The sequence below is a fragment of the Phyllostomus hastatus genome, unplaced genomic scaffold (assembly GCF_019186645.2).
Source record: "Phyllostomus hastatus isolate PE091 unplaced genomic scaffold, TTU_PhHast_1.1 phas_contig_1162, whole genome shotgun sequence".
NCBI classification, from domain to species: domain Eukaryota; kingdom Metazoa; phylum Chordata; class Mammalia; order Chiroptera; family Phyllostomidae; genus Phyllostomus; species Phyllostomus hastatus.
The window spans coordinates 8,174,182-8,197,478 of record NW_025333537.1 but is presented as its reverse complement, the minus strand read 5'-3'; the positions used below and the strand labels follow the sequence as shown (position 1 = coordinate 8,197,478).

Here is a 23,297-nt window from a genome sequence, read left to right as displayed (position 1 = left end):
GGAGGGTTGAAGGAGATATTTGGAAAGGGGTGCAGGACAAACTCTGCAATCGTCCTTTATTATTGCCCGTGTTAGAAGGCATCCTTCAGCCAGAGAGCAAGGTAGGGGCTCTCCGTGTATGTGAATCTCCTCACCGTTTTTCGCACAAATCCTGCACGTTTCTTAAACGCCCTGGTTACGTTACTCCGTGCCAGCGCTGTGCTCGGGGGTCCTGCTGCCGTAAAGGCATTTGGTTCCGTTGTGTTCGGTGCCTCGGAGCCGCGGAGCCCCAGGCAAGGTAGCCCCGGAGCTGCGGGAGGGGCTAAGCCCCGGAGGAGAAACCGCGACTGCAAAGGGAACCGGAAGCGGGGGCAGAGGCCGGAGCGGCTGCAAGAAACGAAACTGAAAGCGGGAAAGGGGGGGAGTCCCGAGAGGATGGGGCAAGGGGGCAAGCGGAGGGGGAGACTGGGCCAGTCGCATCCTTCCCTCTCCCCACGCGGGGCGCAGGACTGGGGCGGGGCGCTGCGGGGCACCCGGGACCTCCGAGACCCTGGGACGCAAACCCAGAGGCGGGCGAGCGCACCGAGCTCGCCACCCGCACGCAGAACCCCGGCCCCCAGTCGCCCCGGCGCCCGGGCATGGACCTGTACCGCACCCCCGCCGCCGCGCTGGACGGCCTGGTGACCAGCAGCCTGCAGCCGACTGCGGAGTTCGTGGGGACGGCGCGGCGCGCTCTGGGGGCCCTGGGCGCGGTCCTGAGAGAGCGTGGGGGCCGCCCTGCTGCCGGGGGAGCTGCTGCCCCACCGTGGCGGGTACTTAAAATCACCAAGGTGGGCTCTCCGGGAGCAGGGGCGACCTCGCAGTCTCGGTTTGAAAATAGGAGGGGGAAGGGACGGGAAGGGGCTTTATCGGTCTTTTCATTCATTTCTTTGTCACTAATAGATCCCACTTGTCTGTGCTCCAGGGTTGTTCAAAGTGCCCTGAAAACATACTCCTGCTCACAATACCTCTGCGGGGTAGGTACTAGTTACCGCCACTTAGCAGGTGGGGAAACTGAGGCACGGAGAGCGGAAGTAACGTGTCCAAGCCTGTAAGAAGTCCATTCCGGATACAAAGCCAGGAAGTCTGATTCCTGAACCTACGCTGCTAAGGGCCGCCTCTTATTCATGCATTCATTCATTCCCAGACACACAGCCTGTTTCACCCCATCAAACAGACTATGGGCCTCACTCACGCTGCCCCAGACCCTACGGTGCAGATATAATAATTCTCTAGAATGGCCCTAATCTAGCCCAATTTACTGAGAAATAACCTGACAACAATGAACTCTTTCTCCTTAAATGAGTCTTGTGTCACTTAATGCTCGCTGGTAGTGAGGCAGAGATTATTGTCTCTGTTAAATGGGTGGGGACACTGAGGCTGGGTCCCTTTTTGGCCTGGTCACTCTTTGTCACCCTGACACTGAGCTCAGGATGCCCACAGACTCAGGGAGGAGGCAGGAGTCAGCTGCTGTGTCTTCAGGGTGAACTCGGGGGTGCCGTGTGGACCCAGGAAACCAGGGTGGGAGAGAGCGGGGAGACCTGGAGTGTATGGGGGGAAGAGATGAAAACAGAGCCGGGGGTGGCCGCAGAGCCGCTAGTGGTTTGCTGGGGCTGAATCTTAGCTTGGAACACAGGAAAGGAGGAGGGGAGACCGGCAGCCCAGACCGCAGCGCTGGGACAGATTTCGCCTCTAAAACAGGCTGGAGGACTTCTGCATAACCGGGGTGTAAGCATCTCTAAAGGTCTGGCATCCTGAGCTTCCTGGAAAACCTGGAAGGGCTTTCAAGGCTGAGTTTAGCTTATGGTCCGGGGATCACAGAGGCTTTGAAGGAGTCCCTGATGAAGTGGGCGGGGCCGTGGGTTTCATTTCCAGCCCTTGAGGAATGGCTGATTCCCGGCTGGAGTGAGACGCACGAAGTGGGCCTGGGACTCGTGGTTAGACCAGAAAGCAAAGAAGGGGTGCTCGGGGGTCCTGCTGCCGTAAAGGCATGTGGTTCCGTTGTGTTCGGTGCCTCGGAGCCGCGGAGCCCCAGGCAAGGTAGCCCCGGAGCTGCGGGAGGGGCTAAGCCCCGGAGGAGAAACCGCGACTGCAAAGGGAACCGGAAGCGGGGGCAGAGGCCGGAGCGGCTGCAAGAAACGAAACTGAAAGCGGGAAAGGGGGGGAGTCCCGAGAGGATGGGGCAAGGGGGCAAGCGGAGGGGGAGACGCACGAAGCGTAGGAACCCCCAGGGCCCACATGAAGGGGCTCCCCTTCTCAGCTGTGCCCACCAAAAACGTCTCCTGGCATTGCCAAATGTCCCCGGGACACAGCCGCTCACCGTGGGGAATCACCATGGTAGAGATGCCCTTGAAACCAACCGTAAGAAATGACACATTGTCTGGAATTTCTTTAGGAAAAAAAAAAGGCTCCCACAAATGAGCAAATGTGGCAAACGACGTCTTTAAAATCCCCTCCTCTTTTCTGTAGGTTTGGACACTTTCACAATAAAAACTATTTTTTAAGTGAGTTAATGTATTGGGTGGGGGGTGGAGGGTGTGGGTCTGGAGCCCGACTCCCTGGGTGTAAGTCACGGCGCTGTCCCTCCTGGCTCGGAGGTCGTGAGAAAGTGGCGACCTCCCTGCACGCACGTTCGACCCCTGGTTTGTAAGGCGAGAGCAATCATAGCACCTTCCTCCAGGCTTGCGAGGAAGGTTAAATGAGATGCTCGTGTGCAAAGCATGAAAGAAGTGCTCGGTCTCCAACATTCCCCTGTGCTCTGCGCCGGTTGTGAGGGGCTGGCAGTGAATGAGCTGGCTTGCCACCGGGTAGGGAGCGATCCCCGTTGGGTGGGAAGATGCCCCCAGAGGGCTAATCCCGGTTCTTGCCTCTTACTGGCTGTGTTACTGACTTCACTGCTCTCAGCGCTACTCATTTTACTGCTCAGAGCGCCCCCCATCTGTGACCGCAGGTAACCACATGAGGGCCATTGCCTGTTGGCAGTGACATTATGGGTGTCGGACATTTGCCAGAGCGCCAGGCACAGAGCAGAGGCTCCAATAATGTGCATTTCCTTCCCGAGTCCTCAGGCTGGCAGCTTTGCAAATAGAAGCACTGGTCAGAAGGGTCTCGACAATTTGTGTTCAAATTATATAACTGCTTTGTACGGACCCCAGGCAAATGTCACAGATGTGTTCTACAAACCAGAATTTGTTTCACCCACAGTTTTAATTTTTTTTATAGTTCATTGCTAACATGTAGAAATTATGGACTGATATATAAAAATTGCTTTTCTTGAAAATTCAGAACTGGCCTCCCTTAGCCCACATTCCTGCGTGGCTCTGAATGCCGGGAGCTGTGTGGCCGCAGTCCCCACCCAGCCCACTTGCCTGCCAGCCTGTGTGGGTACTAGAATTGGAGAGTGCAGACTACTGAGTTGTTTGTTTGTTGTTGTTATTGTTGTTGTTTTCTTCATAGGGAGGCTCCTTTGGCCGGGGCACAGCTCTGAGGGGTGGCTGTGATTCCGAACTTGTCGTCTTCCTCAACTGCTTCCAGAGCTATGAGGACCAGCGTGCTCGGCGCAGAGAGATCCTCAGGGAGATGAGGGTGCTGCTGGAATCCTCACGGCAGAACCTGGTCCCTGGCTTGAGCCTTGAGTTTCTCCAGCAGGACACGCCTGGGGCCCTCCAGTTCCGACTGGCATCCCCAGACCTGGACGACTGGATGGACGTTAGCGTGGTGCCGGCCTTTGACGCTCTGGGTGAGGGGCGTGAGGGACTTCCTGTCCTGCCACCAACTTGCTGTGTGACCTGGGCCGCCCTCTCTGGGCTTTGATTTCTTGACTTAACATAATGGGTTTGGACCAGACAAGAGCCAAGGAGGCCCAGTTCCTCGTGGCTCCGTGGTCTCAGAGCCACGATGCTTGGCCCTTGCTCAAGCAACTGGGGAGAATTTCCTTCAGCCCCTGCGAAGTGCAGCTCAGCCCGTCCACAGATAGCCCAGAGGAGAAGGCAAATTCTGCAAAATCTCATATTTTACCTTAAAAGCATCGGTGTGATTTTTGCACTCTCCTTTGTCCTATACCCGTGCTTGATTTAATATGATAATATGCCTCTGAGTCTGCATCTGCCAAATGCAGGTAGTAATCATAGGACAGTAGAAATGTGTTCTGGGAAAGCCTGTATGTGTTAATACGTGTAATGAACTCAGAACGGTGTCTGACACATGCTAGGGCTGGAGGAGTGCCTGCTATTCTTATTTCTATTATTATTATTGATACTATTATCATGTACCATGGTATTCTGGGAAGTAGCTCTCTTGAGTTTATCCTGGGTTACAATGTCCCAGCTACAGCCACACTCTCCCACACCTATCCACCTGCTCTATTATTAATCTTTTTTTAAGATTTTATTTATTTATTTTTAGAGAGGGAAGGGAGGGAGAAAGAGAGAGAGAGAGAAACATCAATGTGCGGTTGCTGGGAGTCATGGCCTGCAATCCAGGCATGTACCCTGACTGGGAATCGAACCTGTGACACTTTGGTTCCCAGCCCGTGCTCAATCTACTGAGCTACGCCAGCCAGGGCTTCTATTATTAATCTTAATAGCTACTCCTTATCCAATGCTTAACTTTCCCAAGCATTCGACATGTTTTATCTTACAAACTCCTGGAAACAAGCCTATAAAATCTGACTGTCTGGCCTTCCACTTTACCAATAGGGACACTGAGGCACAGAGACATACAGTAACTCACCCGAAGTCACACAGCAAATAAGTGATGCCAGGAACCTAGGACGTTATGGAGAGTGTTTACTTTTCCCGAGCCAGGCCCCAGGGAGGGGGGCAAGTCAGCCGGCTCTGCCTTCTGATCCTGTCTGCAGCCACATACCCCGGGGCAGAGCTCTGAATTACTTCGTGCCTCGGTTTCCACAGCTATAAAACGAGGTGAAGAACTGTAGGGTTTTAGTGGGGAGTCCATGAGGGGATGCATGGACAAGTGGGAATGCAGGACAGGGCCTGGCATGCTGTCGGTGCTCAAGAAATATTAGCAATTACTGCTAAGGAATCAGAACCTCTCGCCTCATATTTCTCTGGCGTCCCTTCTTCTCTCACGGTTCCAATTGGTTAAAGGTGTGTGCAGTGGTGTTTGCGTGTAGCCCGAGGGAGCCCCCGGGAGGAAAGAGCTGCCAGGCCATAGGATTCCCGACTCAGCAGGAAGCATCATTCTATTTAACCTCCCGGGGATGAGGCTGCACTGCTTCCCCTTCCTCTGGGGGCTGCCTGGCCATTTGGGGAGCAAGGGACCCTCCCTTCTGGTCCAGAGCTTTCCTCCCTGCCTCCTGAGAAGCTCCAGGCTCTCCTCCTCATCCTCCAGTGCCCCCACTCAAGTCCTCCTCCCTCTCTTCCTGCCCCCCAAGCTGAGCTCAGCACCAACACTGCCCCCCCTTCCTGGGTCCCCAGCACCCTTCCTCACTCACGGGCCTTCATGTCCACAGGGCAGCTCAGATCCCACGTCAAACCCCAGCCCCAGGTCTACGCCACCCTCCTCAACAGCGGCTGCCAGGAGGGCGAGCACGCAGCCTGCTTTGCAGAGCTGCGGAGGAACTTCGTGAACACCCGCCCGGCCAAGCTGAAGAACCTGATCCTGCTGGTGAAGCACTGGTACCGCCAGGTGAGGCCACCCATGAGGGTCCTCGCTCCGGGGATGTGATGGTTTAAATTTGTGTCTCTGCAACCGTGCAAATACTCCCTTCTGCCTGGCAGCACTTCATGCTTCTGGGAATCGTCCGTTCACATAAGCTGTTCGTTATTTCCTACTGGGTTAGCTGCTTTCTTGTTGTTGATTGGTTGGAACTCTTTATATATGGTGGGTGTGCAAATCTAGTCTCCCCATCTGTGGCTTATACCTTCAACTTATTTATAAGCCTTTTGTCACTGAAAATGTTTGCATCTTAATGTGGTCAGTTGTGTTCATCTTTTTCTCGTGTGATTTGTGCTTTCTGGGTCTTGTTTAAGAAGCCTTTGCCTATTCTGACTTTCTAAAGTTATTCTCCCATGTTTCTTTTTAAAGGGGTTTAAGACTTTCTTTTCAGGGTTAGGGCTTGGAAACGATCTGGGATGTTTTAAGTACGTCATGAGGTCCACAGAGTTGGTGCAGCGCCCTCCCCAGCCTCAGGAAAGCCGCCCTGCCCTGCGCATGCCTGTTAATACATGGCTGTGTACTGGGGAAGCGTGGCCCAGCCTGCGGCTGCAGAAGAGGGAACAGGCTGCTCAAAGTCTTAAGGCACAGGGCTCGGTCCTCCTGCTGGACCACGCATCCTAAAGCAGGTCTGGAATGAGGAGGTGCCCCATGCCAATTCTTGCTCGACCATGGACTTGCTCTGTGGCCCTGGGCAAGTTCTGTCGTGCTTTTACGTGGGGAATAACAGTCTCCGTCTACCCGCTGGCCTCGCCTGACTGCTCCCTCCTCCTGGGGGGCTGGAATCTCATACCTCTCCCTCCCCCCGCTACTGTATGAGCCAAGCCCATTGCTGAAGCCCCAGTAGCGAGGGCAGATGAGAAACACCAGGTTGCTTTACAACAGGCTTGAGACACAGCCTCTCGTCCTGGGCTCAGCCTGCTAGATCTCCACCCCAGAGACCGAGAGATGCCGCAAACTTCTGCAGAGAACTAGTGGTCCCCTCCCCTTTATCCTCTGAGCCTCGTGCCCCTCCCTCTTACAGGTGCGCCCACAGAAGGGGAGCAGGAAGATGCCCCCAGCGTATGCCCTGGAGCTGCTGACCATCTTCGCCTGGGAGAAGGGCTGTGGGAAGGATGCCTTCAGCCTGGCCCAAGGCCTCCAGACGGTCCTGGGCCTGATCCAGCAGTATCGGCACCTGTGTGTTTTCTGGACCACCAACTACGGCTTCGAGGACCCTGCCGTTAAGGAGTTCTTGCTTCGCCAGCTTCAGAGACCCAGGTACCTCCTGGCACCCCGCCGCCCGCTCTCCCGCGCCTGGGTCACGGGGAGGCAATGAACCATGATGAAGCGGGTCGTGTCCGCTGAGGGCCAAAGCCAAACGCCACGTGCGCACTTTCTAATTCCGTGGATTCGCCCAGATGCAAACGGAATCGCTTGGGGGAGTTCCCAGAAACGTACTGCATGTTCTGGACGTGAGCATTTTGGTGACACAGGACACATTTGGATGACTTCCTGTGAAGGGTCACACCTGTGAACCCCCCATTCGATCCAGGCAGAATACCCCAGGCCCCCGGGAGCTCTCCTCGGGCTCCTCCCAAAGGTGACCCCAGTCTGCTGTCAGTCCGGTTCTGTCCTGAAATCAAGTTTAAACAGAACCCCACAGCCTGCCCTTTGTGTCTGTCTTCCATTCCCCAAGTGGAGTCTCTGAGATCCATCCGCATAGCTGCGGTGGTTGTGGTGCATTCTCTTCCCTCGCGTGGGTTCATCACAGTACGTTCTCCATTCTGTTTGTGATGCCTGTTTGGGGCGTTTCCGCTCTGCGGCCATTCCCCGGAGGGCGGTGATACAAGGCCTCGTATTTCAGTGCATGCGCATACGTGCCGGACTTCTATCTGGGGAGGGAGGAAACTGCAAGTCCTAGGGTGTCACGCAGAGACCCGCGGGCTGGCTCTGGCGGTTCTGACGTGCAGGTGGAGTCGAGGATCGTTGCTGTCATTTGACCGCCACCACAGCCCATGCTATCAGGCACTGCTATTGTCCCCAGTTTGAAATTGAGGAAACCGAGGCTCAGAAAAGTCCATCACACAACCGCTGGTCGCACAGCCAGAAAGTTGCCAAATTGAGATTGGAGCCAGGCCAGCTTGACTCCAGAGCCCCTGACCTTGAGCATCCTGCCAGCCAGAATCTTCTTGTTCCCTTGGACTTGCAGGCCTGTGATCCTGGACCCGGCCGACCCGACGTGGGACGTGGGGGATGGGGCAGCCTGGGCCTGGGATCTGCTGGCGCGAGAGGCCGAGTCCTGCTGTGACCGCTGGTGTTTTCTGCAGGCTGCAGGGGGCGCTGTGAAGCCCTGGGAGGTGCCAGTGAGTGAGGGCCTCCTGAGCTCCTCGGGCTGTGCTCCTAATTTACCTGCTCAGCGTTTTCTGAGCATCTACTATGCACTGGGGGCCATGGGCTGTGGACCTGGGTTGAAAGGGGGCGGGGCGCAGCAGGCCTGTGAAACAATCTAATCGCCAGTCTCTGCGCAGTTACTCTCTGCTTATCAAGCTGTGTTCGCCCACCGCGGGGGGACCTCTTTATAATACATTCCCCTCAGAAGGGCCCCTTTTCTGATCTGCACAAAGGCGCCACCTGGGCAGCCTCTCGCTTCCCCTCCCTGAGCCTCAGTCACCCTGACTACCCAGTGGGAGGGGCTGGCGAGAGAAGGAACAAAGAGACCCCTGCATGTGTAAGACAATTCGGTCCACAAACTTCCAGGGCCTTCCGCGTCCTGGGTGCTCAGATTTGGACTTCCACATCCTGCGAGACCCCGCCCAGAAGACCTCCAAGGACAGCAGTGGCCTCGGCCTTGGCGCTGTCTGCCCAGGGGCAGGGAACCAGCGGCCCTTCTGCCCAGCCCCCGTCTTCTCCGCCGTGGCCAGCATCGCCCCCTCTGCACCGGATCTGTCCCAGATCCCCAGCAGGGAGCTGGACTGCTTCATCCAGGACCACCTCAAGCCACACACCCTGTTCCAGAAGCAGGCGAGCAAGGCCATCGATGTCATCCTGGGCTGCCTCCGTGAAAAGTGTGTCCACAAGGTCTCCAGGGTCAGCAAGGTGAGTCCGCCGGGGGAGACACAGATGGGGCCCTAATGGGAGGACCACCGTGGAGGCGGGAAGAAGTCACAGACATGCTCTGGGGGTGGGCAGAGGAAGTGACATCCACGGAGGGTAGTTTGCTGGCTGGAGGTATATATTTAGGTGCCAGCTTTTTTTTTTTTAAAGATTTTATTTTATTTTTTTATTTTTAGAGAGGGAAGGGAAGGAGAAAGAAAGAGAAACATCAATGTGCGGTTGCTGGGGGTCATGGCCTGCAACCCAGGCATGTACCCTGACTGGGAATCGAACCTGCGACACTTTGGTTCGCAGCCCGTGCTCAATCCACTGAGCTATGCCAGCCAGGGCCCAGCTTTTTTTTTTTAATGATACAGTTTTTTAAAACCTCTGTTACCATAGTCAGATCATTTCCCTTCTCTGCACAACACCCTCCGTGGTTTTGCAGACTACTGAGGCCTCCGTGGATCTGGTCCTGGCCCCTCTGGCCCTGGTCTCTCGCTGGCCTTCACTTACTCCACACTCACCCCCTGGCTCTTCCTGAGCTCAGGGGGGCACACATGCCCACGGGCTGTTTTCTCTTTCTGCAATGTTCTGCCCCCATCCACTTGGCTCTCTCCCTCCCCTCCTTTAAGCCCGTGGCCCAAGTCCCCTTCTCCAGGAGGCCCGACTGCTGAGGTTACAATTGCACCCTCTGTGCCACCCGCTCCCGGTCCCCTTGCTGTGGCCTCCACACAGCACTTAGCACTTTCTGGGGGCGGCTGTTTGCTGGCTGTTCCTGCCTCCCCACTCGCCCCCCCGCCCCCGCCCCCCTGATGCAATCAAGTGCCAGGAGGAAAGTAATTCTATCCACTTGCACACCCCTGTACGTTATCGCTGAGCAAGCATCTGCTGAACGCGTGAAGGAACGTGTGAACAGACAGATGGACTGATTACCTGAAATAGGCCAAGTACATCTGCAGACCCCTGGTGGCCCCAGGACCCCAATTTGCGACCTGGGATCCAGACGTACTGCAGATGTTTGGCTAAAATCTTTGACCACTGCCCCCACTCGGTCCCTCCCCGTCCCCAACCACCTCTGTCACCTGTTGCTGCGTATTGTCTGACTTTTGTACGGCGTTGTGGGTCGGAAGGTAAATGCTGGTGGAGGTAGTCTGCCTCTGCCAGGCTTCTGACGGTCAGGGTCACAGGGCTTATGCAGCCTGCATCTGTCTCTGTGTCCCCACGACCCAACGGCTGTGAGAGAGCAGCTTCAGAGCCACGGGTGGGGGGCTGCTGGTGGGGCCGCAGTCTGACCACTCCCCCACCCAGGCTCAAATAGAGGCCCAGGTCTGAAATGGTCTTTTCTCTACAGGGGGGCTCATTCGGCAGGGGCACAGACCTCAGGGGTGGCTGCGACGCCGAACTTGTCATCTTCCTCACCTGCTTCAAGAACTACCAGGACCAGGGTCCCCGCCTCGCAGAGATTCTTGACGATATGCGGGCACAGCTGGAATCCTGGTGGCAGGACCCGGTCCCCGGCCTGACCCTCAGCTTCCCAGAGCAGACCGTGGCCGAGGCTCTGCAGTTCCAGCTCGTGTCCTCGGCCCTAGAGAGCTGGATGGATGTCAGCCTGCTGCCCGTCTTTGATGCCGTGGGTGGGTGAGGGGCGCCCGGCCTGTGCCCTGCAGGGACCGGGGAACATCTCCTGTGGTCTTCTCTGTGATCCTCATTCCCCTTCGCCAGGCGTTGGAAACTCATCATCATCAATCCATAACTGTTTAGTACTTGTAAAACTTTACATCAGTTTTTCTTTTTCTTTTTTAAGAATCTCACCTTTTTTTTTTTAAAGATTTTATTTATTTATTTTTAGAGAGGGAAGGGAGGGAGAAAGAGAGAGAGAGAAACATCAAGGTGTGGTTGCTGGGGGCCGTGGCCTGCAACCCAGGTATGTACCCTGACTGGGAATCGAACCTGCGATACTTTGGTTCACAGCCCGAGCTCAATCCACTGAGCTATGCCAGCCAGGGCTATCTTTGTCTATTTTTCATTGTAGTCAGAAAATGTACCTCCCAAATATCAGTTCTTTGGAGTCTGGTGGCACTTCCTAGGGTTCCCGCGGTTGAAAAGAATGCATGCTCTCCACTGTTGAATGCAGGCTTCTAGGTGGATGTTTTAGATCTGGCTTATGGTCTTTGTTCGGATCTATACCACTTACTTTCTGCTCATTGGGTCTATGACTTTATAATTGGGATACTGGAATCTCCTCCTCTGAATGCAGTTTACGAGTTTCTCCTTGGAACGTTGGAAAGTTTTGATTTTAATATGTTGAGGCTATATTATTAAGGAGCATGTAAGTATATAATTATGTTTTTACTGGCTCGTTCCTTTTATCATTAAGTAATAACCCTCATTCTTTCTAAAATATTTATTTGCCTTAAAGCATTTTGCCTGATACTCATAGTGCTGCACTGGTCTTTCGAGAGTGTTTTCCTGAAATACTTTTTTCTATTTTTTATTTGTAAGGGCATGTTATCAAATTTTAATTGTGCCTTTTATAAATAACATAAAACTCGAAGACAAAGATGGAACCAACAATAGTAACATAATAATTTTTAACTTATTGATTTTTTAGAGATAGAAGGAGGGAGAGAGAGAGAAACATTCAGTCATTGTCCCACTAATTTATGCATCAGTGGTTGCTTCATGTATGTGCCCTGACTGGAGATCAAACCCGCAACCTTGGCGTATCAGGATGACACTCTAACCCACTGAGTGACCCAGCCAGGGTCAATAATGTAATAATTTTGAGGGAATTAATAATATAGTAGAACTAACATACAAGACACTAATGATAAGAACAGTTATTTTCTTTTCCTTGTTTTTATACCTTGTGCAAATTAAAATCAGTGAACATAATTAGCAACATTTTCTCCTTTTCCCCGTTCTTCCTTCTGGATTCATTTCCTTCTTACGGAAATAGATCCTGTAGTAGCACTGCTTCAGAGAGGGTTTATGAGGGGTACGTGTTCCCAGACTTTGCCTACAAATCCTTTCTGTTTCAGCTACACTCCTGGAGGAAACATTTACCATTCATTTTCCTCAGTTTCTATTGTCTCCTGATCTCCATGGTTGCTGATGAGAAGTCGGCTGTCGACTTCTTTGCTGATAGGGTGTGCCTGTGTGTGGTTTTACTTTCCTTTTTGGTAGCTTTTAAGACTTTTCTTAGTCCATAGTATTGTTCAGTTTCTGATATCTGAGCATATTGATTTCCTCTTAATTAGACTATTTGGAATTTGTTGTGCTTATGGAATCTGAGGAGGCGATTCTTTCTTTAGTTTTGGGAGCACGTCTCCCAGTGTCTCTTCAAACATTGCCTCTCCTGTTTTCTCCGTTCTCTGCTTCCGGAACTTTATTTAACAGTATCTCCCTTCGTTCTCCCCGTCTCTTCATAGCCCCCGTTCTGCCCATCTCTCGGGGTTGCCTGCCGCTCAGTTGCTCAAAAACCTATCTTCTGCTTTACTTCCTTCAAATGTGTCTAATCTGCTGCCTAACCTTCAATTTTTAAAAAATCGCAGTGACTTTATTTTTCACTTCTAGAAGTTCTATTTAGCGATTTCTCAAGTCAACTTGTTATTTGCTCATAGGCTCCTCTTCTTTCATTGTGGCTTCAGTGTGTTTTGTGTCTTTACTTATTTTAGTCATGCTTGTTTTAGCCCCTCAGACTGGCCTGTTCTCTCCAAGTCCCTAAGCGTTCGCTCTCCTGTTGGTTGTGTTACCCCACTCCCCCTCATGGCGGGCCATTTCCTCGTGTGTTCTGTAATTTTTTACTATGAGCCCATCTCTAGGGTGTGTGGGGCTTTTCTCTTCTTTCCTTTTGCCGCGGGAGTTCCTTCTGCTCCAGGGTGGAGAAATATCCTTAGGGAACCAAGTGTTTGTTGGGCTTCCAGCTGAGCTCCAAGAATTTCACTGATTCCCAAGTCAATTTTACTGCAACTTGGTAGCCGGGGTTTCCTTCCAGCGCAGATTCTGTAAACGTAGACTTCACCCTCACAGGGGGCGGGGTCTCACCTTCTCCTGAGAGACTTTTCTCTCCCTCGCTCCTCCCCGCCCCCCCGCACAGCCATGGCGGCAAGCTTCCTTGAAGCCTTTCTCTGTGAGTAGGTGATTTTTTTCGTCACCTTCCATGGAGAAGGCATGTAATCCAGAGTGCCCGCAGGATGAAAGAATGGTCCGGGACTCATTCCAGTTTCCTCTCCGTGCTTTGGTTTTCTCTGTGGGGGATAATATTGATCATAGCAACCGTTTGTGCTTGCTGAGCACATGTTATGTTTTAACTGTTGTTCTGAGCACTGTACGTGTAGATCTCATGTGATTCTTACCATAGCCTTGTGAGATGGATGTTATCCCCCTTTTACAGATGAGGAAACGGAGGCCTAGGGAGGCAAGGTCACATGGCTAGAATTTGAACCCAGGCCTGTCTGCCTCCAAAGCTCATTCACGTAACCACTTTGCTACATAGCATGTTTGGGTGCAAGATTATCCACCTGCAAAGCTATTGGGTGAGTTAGCGGAAATGACTGACAAGCACCCGGTACATAGTTGCTGCTGAAAACAGTAAGAGTTCTGATTGTTATTCCATGTTATAGATTGTGTATTATTGATTGCAACATTATATCATTAATGTCCAAATATTAAAGGCTGGAGAGTGGCTGAGTTGGGAAATGCTACTCACTTCAATGAGAAATGCATTTATTTCCAACATCCACAGGGCAGCTCAGCTCTGGCACCAAACCTGACCCCCAGGTCTACTGCACCCTTCTGGACAGCGGCTGCCAGGAGGGTGAGCACGCAGCCTGCTTCGCAGAGCTGCGGAGGAACTTCGTGAACACCCGCCCGGCCAAGCTGAAGAACCTGATCCTGCTGGTGAAGCACTGGTACCGCCAGGTGAGGCCTTAGGACCGGCTGGCTCCTTCTAGGAATCAGTCGCTGCCATGGCAACCGCTTTGGCCAATCAACTTCTTCCCTACACTGCCAGCGCGCCCTCCTTTGCTTTTTATTGGCTATCCCAAGCAGAAGAACCTCCCCCTCCACCCTGCAGGTCTTGCCCAGACCCAGAAAACCCCAGGCTAAGATAGAAGGTCTTCTCCATCAAGTCCCCAAATTCTCATTTCTTGCACCTGGGGTTCACCGCCACTCTCTAGCCATAGCTCCTCCCACTGCGATTGCTTTCCCGGTCTTTGCTCACCTCCAAGCCTTTGCTCCTGCTGCTCCTCCATCACCATCGGTCTTTGCAACACATGCTAAATCTGGAGCATCTTTCAGAGTTCCCCCAGCAAACGCCTCTCTGAATGCCAGCTCACGTTCACACACGCATTTATTCAACCATCTACTGAGCGCCCACTATCGCTAACTGTTGTGGCGGGTGGTGAAATATCACAATGAATATGTCACAGACCCCATTCCTCCACGACCGCCCCACATATCCTTTGAGGCGAGACTCTAGGCAAAGACCTAGTCTGAGCTTCTTGGTCTCACTCCACGACCTTGGGCAAGTCACTGCCCACTGCCTCCCAGAGCTCAGTTTGTTCACCTGCGAAATGAGAAGGGTGAGCCAGGCCACCCCCGAGGTTCTATTCTATCTGTGGTTTTGTGTTTTTATTCCCCTCCTTCCACAAGTGTGTAGGGCCATGCTTAGCATATGGTCGGTGCTTGCACTGCTGATTCTTTAACTTGGGCGACACAGGTTGCCGCCCAGAACAGAGGAGAACGGCCAGCCTGTGCCCCCCTGCCCCCAGCCTACGCCCTGGAGCTCCTGACCATCTTCGCCTGGGAGCAGGGCAGCAGGGAGCACCGATTCCACATGGCCGAAGGCCTGAGGACCGTCCTGGGGCTTGTCCAGCAGCACCAGCAACTCCGTGTCTTCTGGACAGTCAACTACAGCTTTGAGGACCCAGCGCTCAGAAGGCACCTCCTGGGCCAGCTTCAGAAACCCAGGTGCACCCTCTGCCTCCTCCCCTGCCCTGCATCCTCCTCCTCCCCCACTCTCCGCCTGGGATCGCTGCACCCAGGAGGGGTCCAGGGTGGGGTCTGGGTGCTCCAACCCCATCCTCACTCTGCTCCCTTCTGGACTCTGCCCAGGAAGTGTAGGCACAGGGCCCGCTTTATTAACACGATACAGCCCCGTATATGAAATTAAAGGGCCACCCAGTAGCTTCCTGACGGAGGTGGCCAAGGAGGGACCCTACTGTGCTTGGGCGAGGTTGCACCAGCCCGAAGGTGCTGACACTCCTCTCTCTCCCTCCAGCCCCCACACCCTTTCCCAGTCTCTCCCCCTACTCCTTCACTGATTCTCATCTCCCCCCCACCCCCGCTCGCCCACCCACTCTGCCCCCAGGCCCCTGATCCTGGACCCTGCCGACCCCACCTGGAATGTGGGCCGGGGCAGCTGGGAGCTGCTGGCCCAGGAAGCGGCCGCCCTGGAGAAGCAGGCCTGCCTCATGAGTAGAGACGGGGCACCTGTGCAGCCCTGGGATGTGATGGTAAGAGGTGGAGCCTGGAGATGGGGCCCTGTTGGTGCCCCAGTCCACATCCCCTCCCCCACGCCCCCAGCCTCTAAGAGTGTTGGAAGCTGATGGCTCACAGTTCAGACACAGGTTGGTCCGCCTCAGCCACTGCTCAAGTGACATGCGCACCCATTTCAAAACAGGACCAGCTCCACGATGCAAGTCATGCATTGGAGCCCCCTCTGGGGTCCAGAACAAACTTCCTCCAGCTGAGCCTCCCCCACCCGCGCCTGCTTCCCTCACTCCCCTCTCCTGCGAGCACTGTCCCAGCGAATCGCGTGCGCAAGGGTCCCCGTTACAGGCTCTGCCTCTGGGGAGTCCACTTCAGACAGCGGCCATTCACAGCTACCTCATCGCACGTGCTGCTTTGCAGCCAAATCTCATAGCCAGCACTTACCACTCAGGACAATCGGATGAGCCCTGGGCCTCATTCCTGCCCCCATGTGACAATGGGGAGACTGAGGCTGTGTGGTGCTGGCAGAGCCAGAACTTGAACTCGTCCCTCTGATGCCGTGGTCTGCCAACCAGCTGAGAAGAGCAGGGAGCTCTAGGAGATCGTGGGAACCATTAGACCACGGTAGACCAGGGGCGGGGCCTGGGCGTTCGCAGGGAACCCTGCCTCGCGCCGACCCCACCGGGTTCTCTCCGCAGCCCGCTCTCCTTCTCCAGACTCCAGCCAGGGACCTCGACAGGTTCATCAGTGACTTTCTCCAGCCCGACCGCCAGTTCCTGGGTCAAGTGCACAAGGCTGTTGATACCATCTGCTCATTCCTGAGGGAAAACTGCTTCCAGAATCGTCCCATCAAAGTGCTCAAGGTGGTCAAGGTGAGTCCCCAGACAGCTGTGGGCCAAGAAGGTCCTGTAGGCTGGCGATGGCGCCTAGGCCTGGACCAGGCCTGACCCACTTCTGTGACGCGTGCTACAGACAGCACACAACCAAACACGGGGAGAAAGCAGAACATGGTCAAGCATGGATGGCTGAGGGCGGGTCCATATATGCCCAAGAAGCTTCTTTTAGTCGCTCATGACAGCTGACTCCAAAGAAGCAATAAAATGAATGTGTCAATTGATGCCAATGGAAGGCCCTAGAACAGACTGCCTTCAGGCACAGCTGCATCCAGGAGCCCACACAAGATAATCAGGACTCAGATTTTCTTTCTAGCTCTGGCTCTGTCTCCTGTCTTGGACAGGCTCTGTCCATGTGATGGTCCTTGGCATCTCTAAGCTTCTAGAAAGGGATTTCTCTTTTCTCACAATGCAAAGAAGTCTTGGAAATGGGTTTCGTTGGCCTGGTGATATATCCCTCAACCAATCACCAGGCTAGGGAGACATCATGTGCTGACCAGCCAAGCCTGGGTCACATGGTGGAGTCAGCCCTATGCGGACCTCATGGGTGGAGTGTGGGGGAGGGATGGTTCCCCCCAAGGAAACCCACGCTGATCCCAGAAGGTAGAAAGGATGCTAGGGCTTCATGAAGTCGCATCGCCTGCTGTAGCAGATATGTCCTCGGCTCACGATTGGAGTCACAGGGAGACACAGGTCCACTCTGGAAACAGTGTCAGTGACATAGGTGCTAGCCTGGTGACTTGCTGTGTGACCCCAGACAAACACCTTCTCCTCTCTGATCCCTGCCTTCCTCATCCATAGCCCTTGAGGACAATATGCTGACTCACTGGTTCTCAACTGTGCCTTCACTGAGAATCACAGGCAGGCATACACACACACACACACACACACACACACACACATACACTGATGTCTAAGCCCCCTCCCAGGGAAACTAAATCATAGTCCAGGGACATAGGAGCCGGGTCCCAGTCATTTTTAAAGCTCTCCTGCTGCAGACAGGCTTGAGAACCAACTGCAGGCCTAAAAATAAATAGAAAGAAAGGGAAAAAGGAAGAAGGGAGGGAGGAAAGGAGGGAGGAGGAAAGAAAACCCTCAACTCCCTCCCAGCCCCCAAACATGATGCAGTGGGAAATTTTGCATTTGTTGAAGGGTTTAAGCTTCCATCTTGCACATTTCCTTTTCTCACAACTACCCCATGTATTAACCCCATAGTAAAGACCTAAGACAGAGAGGTTAGGTGACTTGCCCAAGGTCACACAGCAAGTTCCTGTCTCAGAACCCAGAGCCCACAGGCTCTGGCAGGGGGACATTGAGCCATACGTCGGGGCTCAGGCCACCTGCCACGTTCTCCCCAGGGCGGCTCTTCGGCCAAAGGAACCGCGCTGCAAGGCCACTCCGATGCCGACCTGGTGGTGTTCCTCAGCTGCTTCCACCAGTTCACCGATCAGGGGAGCAGGCGGGCCGAGGTCGTGTCAGAGATCCGAGCCCAGCTGGAGAGGTGCAAGCAGGAACAGCAGTTTGAAGTGCAGTTCGAGATCTCCAGGTGGGAGAATCCCCGCGTGCTGAGCTTCTCGCTGGCGTCGCAGACGATGCCGGACCAGAGTGTGGACTTTGACGTGCTGCCGGCCTTTGACGCCCTAGGTGAGGGGCCGAGAGGCAGTCCTGAGGGGGGGGATGCGGAGGCAGGACCCTCCGGGGGCGGTGTGGAGGTCGTGCCCCCATTCATATCGTAGGCATGGTGGACATGTACGCGTATCCCAACTTGCCCGCAAAGTGTCTGGAGGAAAGGACACCTTTTTCCAATTAGCACAAAGGTGCTACATGGGTGGCCAGTGGCCCTGAGCTGGGTTCTAGTTCCATCAATTCCACCAGCATGCTGGGTGACCTTGAACAAGGGACTCCTCTGCCTTGAGCCCCAGTGTCTTCATCTGACAACGAGGACATCCAAGTGCCTCAGTGCACCTCCCCCACCCGCCACAGGCCCATTCAGTCAGTCCAGTAAGTGCCCCTACTATGTGCCCTGCACCCTTCCAGACACAAAGGACAAATCCCTGAACAAAACAGACACGAATCTCTTTGCATCTGTTCAGTTCTGTGTCTGCACAGGAGAGTTTGCGGAGTGAGGAAATCCCCCTGATCTCAATGGATTTGGTCCCTGCATTTTGCAAAACCCGTAGGAGAGAAAAACAAGGGAGAGACTGATCCAGAAATGTACCTGAACCTGTTCGGTTCCTCAGTCCAGAGAGCCGGAGCTTGGATATCACGGGAGTGCCTTTCGGTGCACTGGGACCAGCGTCACGCCGACTCTCCCCACACACAGTTCTGTCCTCTGCAGGGCCTCCTGTTAGAGAGATGAGCCAGGGATCCATCCAAGGTCTGTTAGCTCCGAGCTGAGACTTTGTTCATGATGGGGAAGCAGGTGGGTGGAAAGCAGGCAGAAACGGGGGTAGGAGCCTCCCCAGAGATGCAGCGCTGGGTCACACCACATCTGTGTCCCACCTAAAAACACCCGTGGCCTCCAGCGGACCCCAGACCACTCAGGGAAACACCCGAGTGGGAGATTTCTGAAGCTCTTTCATGGGCCTCGCTGTGACCCCCGGAAGTGCAGTGAGGGGGACTTTCTCCCTGTCTGCAGGCCAGCTGGGCTCCGGCCGCAGGCCCCACCCTCGCGTCTACGTGGACCTCATCCGCAGCTGCAGCAACGCGGGCGAGTACTCCTGCTGCTTCACGGAGCTGCAGCGGGACTTCATCGTCTCCCGCCCCACCAAGCTGAAGAGCCTGATCCGACTGGTGAAGCACTGGTACCGCCAGGTTCGCACACGGGTGGGCGGGCGCCCCCTGCCGGCGGCCCTAGGCTCTGCCCTGGAGCGTTTTCCCGGGAGGAGGGGGCCCAGCCCTGGCGGGAACCCTGGGTCAGTGGAGGAGAAAGAGATGTTGCCACAGGGTCGTAGTTTTCTTATCTGTAAAACGGGGCTGACATGACTACGTCACAAGAGTGTATGGTGTCATGCATGACAAGGCATCTGGCAGAGAAGGCGCTCAGTAAAAGTTTGGGGGTGATTTCCGGCTTCGGGATGGTCCCTCCCATACTCCTTCACTGTCAGTATGGACCAGTGCCCCATCTTTCTCCTCATTTCTTAGTGCACCAAGAAGCCCAAGGGGAAAGGCTCTCTGCCCCCCCAGCACGGGCTGGAGCTCCTGGCAGTGTATGCCTGGGAGCAGGGTGGGCAGGACCCCCGGTTCAACATGGCCGAGGGCTTTCGCACTGTCCTGGAGCTGGTCACCCAGTACCGCCAGCTCTGCGTCTACTGGACCGTCAACTACGACTATGAGGACAAGACCATCGGAGACTTCCTGAGGATGCAGCTTCAGAAGGCTAGGTGCGGACCCGCCCCTCAGTGCCCCCGAGTGTCAGATCCAAGGGCCCTCACTGTCTCTCCCCACTGCCTGAGGGCACAGAGCAGAGACAGGGAAATCCACTCTCTAGAACCGAGTTCCTTCCTAGAGGTAATGTCCTTAGACAGGCAATCCGTTTCCTGGTCACCTGTGAATAGGGGTTATCAGATGAAATGCAAGACTCCAAGTTACATTTGAATTTCAGATAAATAAAGAGTAACTTTGGGCCCTGGCTGACGTAGCTCAGTGGATTGAGCTCGGGCTGAGAGCCAAAGTGTCGCAGGTTCGATTCCCAGTCAGGGCACATGCCTAGGTTGCAGGCCATGACCCCCAGCAACCGCACATTGATGTTTCTCTCTTTCTATCTCCCTCCCTTCCCTCTCTAAAAAAAAAAAAAAAAAAGTAACTTTGTAGTATAAGAATGTCCCATGCAGTCATTGGGATATGCTTTTAAAAGAACACCATATTCATTTTTTTTATCTGAAACTCACATTTAACTGGCCATCTTCTATATGTATTTGCTAAATCTGGCAACCCTGCCTATGAACCTACCAGGTAACACAGGCATGTCCCATTTGGGGGGATTTTGCCCACCTGTCACATGCTACAGAGGTAACAAGTGTGTGATGTATCTCCAGTCTGTGGGTAGTGGCTTCTTAGAGTGATGTGTTGAAAAAGACACTGAGGTTGTGAACTGGCTCCGCTGAAAAGAGTGGCCTCATCTGTTAGGAAGCACAGATGCAAGGAGAGTGGTGGAACCAGTGCTGAGGTCGATTAATAATGCCTGCTTTGCTTGCAGGCAGGGCAAGTGTGTCCTGAGCACTGCGATTGATTAGTAATGTCTGCCCTGATACAGACGGACAAAAGGGGTCCCGAGCGTAGCTTATTTTCCATTCTGTCCTCAAGTGTGTGCCTGGAGCACTGAGGAGTCTCTTGGTTCTGCCCCGATCCCTGCCCCTGCCCCCCTGTAGAGTGTTAGGTGAAGGAGAATAGTTCGAGCGATCTCGCAGGTGGCTACCCAGATGTTGCCAGGAACATGACTGACCTTGCATGGGAATTGCAGGCCCATCATCCTGGATCCGGCTGACCCGACGGGCATCCTGGGTCACAGTGCGCGCTGGGACCTGCTGGCGGAGGAAGCTGCCGCCTACATATCCGCCCCGTGCTGCATGGACAGAGACGGTACCCCCATCCTGCCGTGGCCAGTGAAGGTGAGAGACCTGTGGGAGCACCCTTTGTTGGGGGCAGTGTGGTCGGGGGAGGGGCGTGCTTCTCCCAAGGGGGCAGGGCGCAGTCCTGGCCCAGAGGGGCCCCTGTGCCTCCGTGTTCTGTCTGTTCACACCGTCTGAGCTTCTCTGGGAAGGGGACGGATAACCAACCTGTTCTGTAACCTTCCCCAGGCTGCTGTGTGAAGGCCAGAAAATCAGTGGTCGTACCTGATGGACAGATGGATGCCAGCCCTCGGTGTGGGAAGACTCAGGGTCACCTGCCAGATGTGTGTGTGTGTGTGTGTGTGAGAGAGAGAGAGAGAGAGAGAGAGAGAGAGAGAAGGAGAGAGACTTGGTGACTTCACTCTCCTCCTCAGTGCAGCCTCCCAGCTGATGACCCTGCCCCCCCAGCTTGGAGCTCTCCTCCTGGCAGCCCACTCTGCTTACCCAGCCCCGTTGAGTCTCCCCTCGTATCCGATGGGCACTACATGTCTCAAACACTCCCCTGCCCTGGCGGCCTACACGGGGGAGTCCAGACTCCATGGGTGGGCGCCAGCCTGGGTTTCCAGCTTCTCCTCCACGCTCATGACTCCCTCTCTGCTCCCAGCTGCATCCCGCCCCTGCCGAGAATGCCCTCCTCCTCCCTGACTTGTCTCTGCCCGCCCGCTCCAGCTCACATCCTTCCTCCTACTGAAACCCATCGCTGGCTCCCGGTGGCTGCCCCTTCTTCCCCAGTCTACGAACTTTTCAGAGATTGTAGACCTTTTATCTGTGTGTCAGCCACACGCAGCTGGTCGTGGCTGCCTGAAGCCCTAGGTTTTGAAGGATCGTGAAGAATGGATACCTAGCTGCGAAGTGACCTAATCAACTAGTGATGTCTGCCACCCATGCTATAGAGGAAAACAATGGCACGAGTGCCGTGATCGATTAGCTATGTCTGGCCCGGATACAGAAAGAAGTGCCGAAAGATCTACGTTGTATGTCTGGCCCATTGAGAAGCTCTCTGAGCTCAGCTGCCAGAGGGACAGCGTGCCCGGATCAGCTACTTTTGCCTGCCGCAGACAGAGACAGAGAGGATGGGGACCTGCATATCATGCAGTCCCTCTCCTTGAACATTTCACTGGATGCCTTTTCATTGGAGGCTTCCTTTTGTTCACCTTTCCCATTTCCCTCACCCCGCCCACCCAGTTTGTGCACCTTAATGCCATGCCCTACGTGCCCTCCTGGATTTTCACTGAGTTCCTGTCGTGCCTCCTGAACAGCTATGGTGCCACCAGTGGGATCCTCCACCCCCAGAGCCTCAACGGGAGTCAGTGCCCCCGTGACAGTGCCCAGCCAGCTTCCCTCCGCCCTCCCTCGCAAACCCACCGGGTCTGTGCAGGAGGCACCCCCGACCTCCAGCCCAATGACAGGGTCCCTCTTAGTGAAGGATCGGCACGGAGAGCAGAAAGCACTCTGGGAACCGGGTGTCCAAAGGGATTCCGTCTAAACCCCCAGGTGGGCGGAAGGAGGGTGGAGCCACCACAGCACCGGAATTTCCAATGTTAGACCAGGGTGGTCAGGAGGCTGCTGCTGCCAAGGCCACTGCAGCCGCCCCTGCTGCCTCACATCCACCAAGCTGGGGCCCAGACCCGGGAACGTGGACCCCAGCAGCCACCGGCATCTCTCAGGACTTGGCCGCCACCAGGGCTGCAGGAGGGCAGCTCCCGCATGTCTCCTCCGAAACAATCTAAATTACAACAAGAACTCTGGCTGCAAGGGCATCTAAAAAGTGATGTCTCGCCTCCCACCCCAAGGAGGCATGGATGCCCAGGGCCAAGGGCGGCGTCCGTAACAGCATCCCTGGCATAGGCGCTGTGAACGGCTGTTGGGTGGGCGAGGGTGTGGTTGCCCCCAGCGGGCAGGACAGGGAGGCAGAGAGGAAGCAGCCCTGTTCTTAGGGGTTACGGATGCACGTATTTAAGAGTAAAGGGGCCTGGATAATTACTGTGTGTCACAGGTTCATGAAACCGATGTAGGCTCATCGGTTGTAACCAGTGTCCCACTGAGTGGGGACAGGGAGTACACAGGACATCCCTGGGCCATCAGCCCAATTTGGTTGTGAACCTAGAACTGCTTGAAAAAAAAAGTATTTTTAAAAAAGAATAAAGGGGCATAATGTCTGCAACACGCTCTCCAATTCCTTAGTAGCAATTGTAGTGATGAGATGTGCATACAGAATGAGGGGCAAATGTAAAATCTTCTGGGTGAGGATACCAGGGTGTTCTTTGTATGTGTCGTGTACATTTTCTCCGTATTTCCAATTACTGCAGAATCAAGTCTTTAAAAAGTAGTAATAAAGCAAGCCCGGGCCTTGAGATCACGTAGTGTGGCATTAGAACCTAGCCAGTTTATTAGCTATGTCACCTTGGGCAAATGTTTCCACCTCTCTGAGCCTCCCTGCATTCACCTAACAAAAGGGCCTCTTGCCCCCTGCCCAGCCGACCACTGGGTGTTACAGTGAAAGTCAGGGAAGGACAGGAAAGGGCCC

General features: G+C 54.5%; 1 protein-coding gene across 1 annotated transcript; it reads left to right on the top strand.

The window, feature by feature from the left end:
* Positions 1 to 403: 403 nt before the first annotated feature.
* OAS3 (2'-5'-oligoadenylate synthetase 3) lies at positions 404 to 22,934 on the top strand. Its single transcript, XM_045845820.1, has 16 exons — positions 404 to 809; positions 3,475 to 3,757; positions 5,492 to 5,667; positions 6,719 to 6,954; positions 7,886 to 8,039; positions 8,434 to 8,772; positions 10,124 to 10,406; positions 13,520 to 13,695; positions 14,495 to 14,745; positions 15,146 to 15,290; positions 15,966 to 16,139; positions 17,519 to 17,804; positions 18,799 to 18,974; positions 19,305 to 19,543; positions 20,623 to 20,770; positions 20,960 to 22,934. Exons 1-16 carry the CDS (start codon positions 618 to 620, stop codon positions 20,969 to 20,971), a joined length of 3,270 nt encoding a protein of 1,089 aa, XP_045701776.1. The 5' UTR covers positions 404 to 617; the 3' UTR covers positions 20,972 to 22,934.
* Positions 22,935 to 23,297: the final 363 nt, after the last annotated feature.

Excerpts from the sequence above, each read along its gene's own strand:
- OAS3 (XM_045845820.1), top strand. The coding sequence starts at position 618 with ATGGACCTGTACCGCACCCCCGCCGCCGCGCTGGACGGCCTGGTGACC. Across the intron at positions 13,696-14,494 it reads TGAAGCACTGGTACCGCCAG|GTTGCCGCCCAGAACAGAGG; the intron begins GTGAGGCCTTAG and ends TGGGCGACACAG. Across the intron at positions 19,544-20,622 it reads ATGCAGCTTCAGAAGGCTAG|GCCCATCATCCTGGATCCGG; the intron begins GTGCGGACCCGC and ends TGGGAATTGCAG.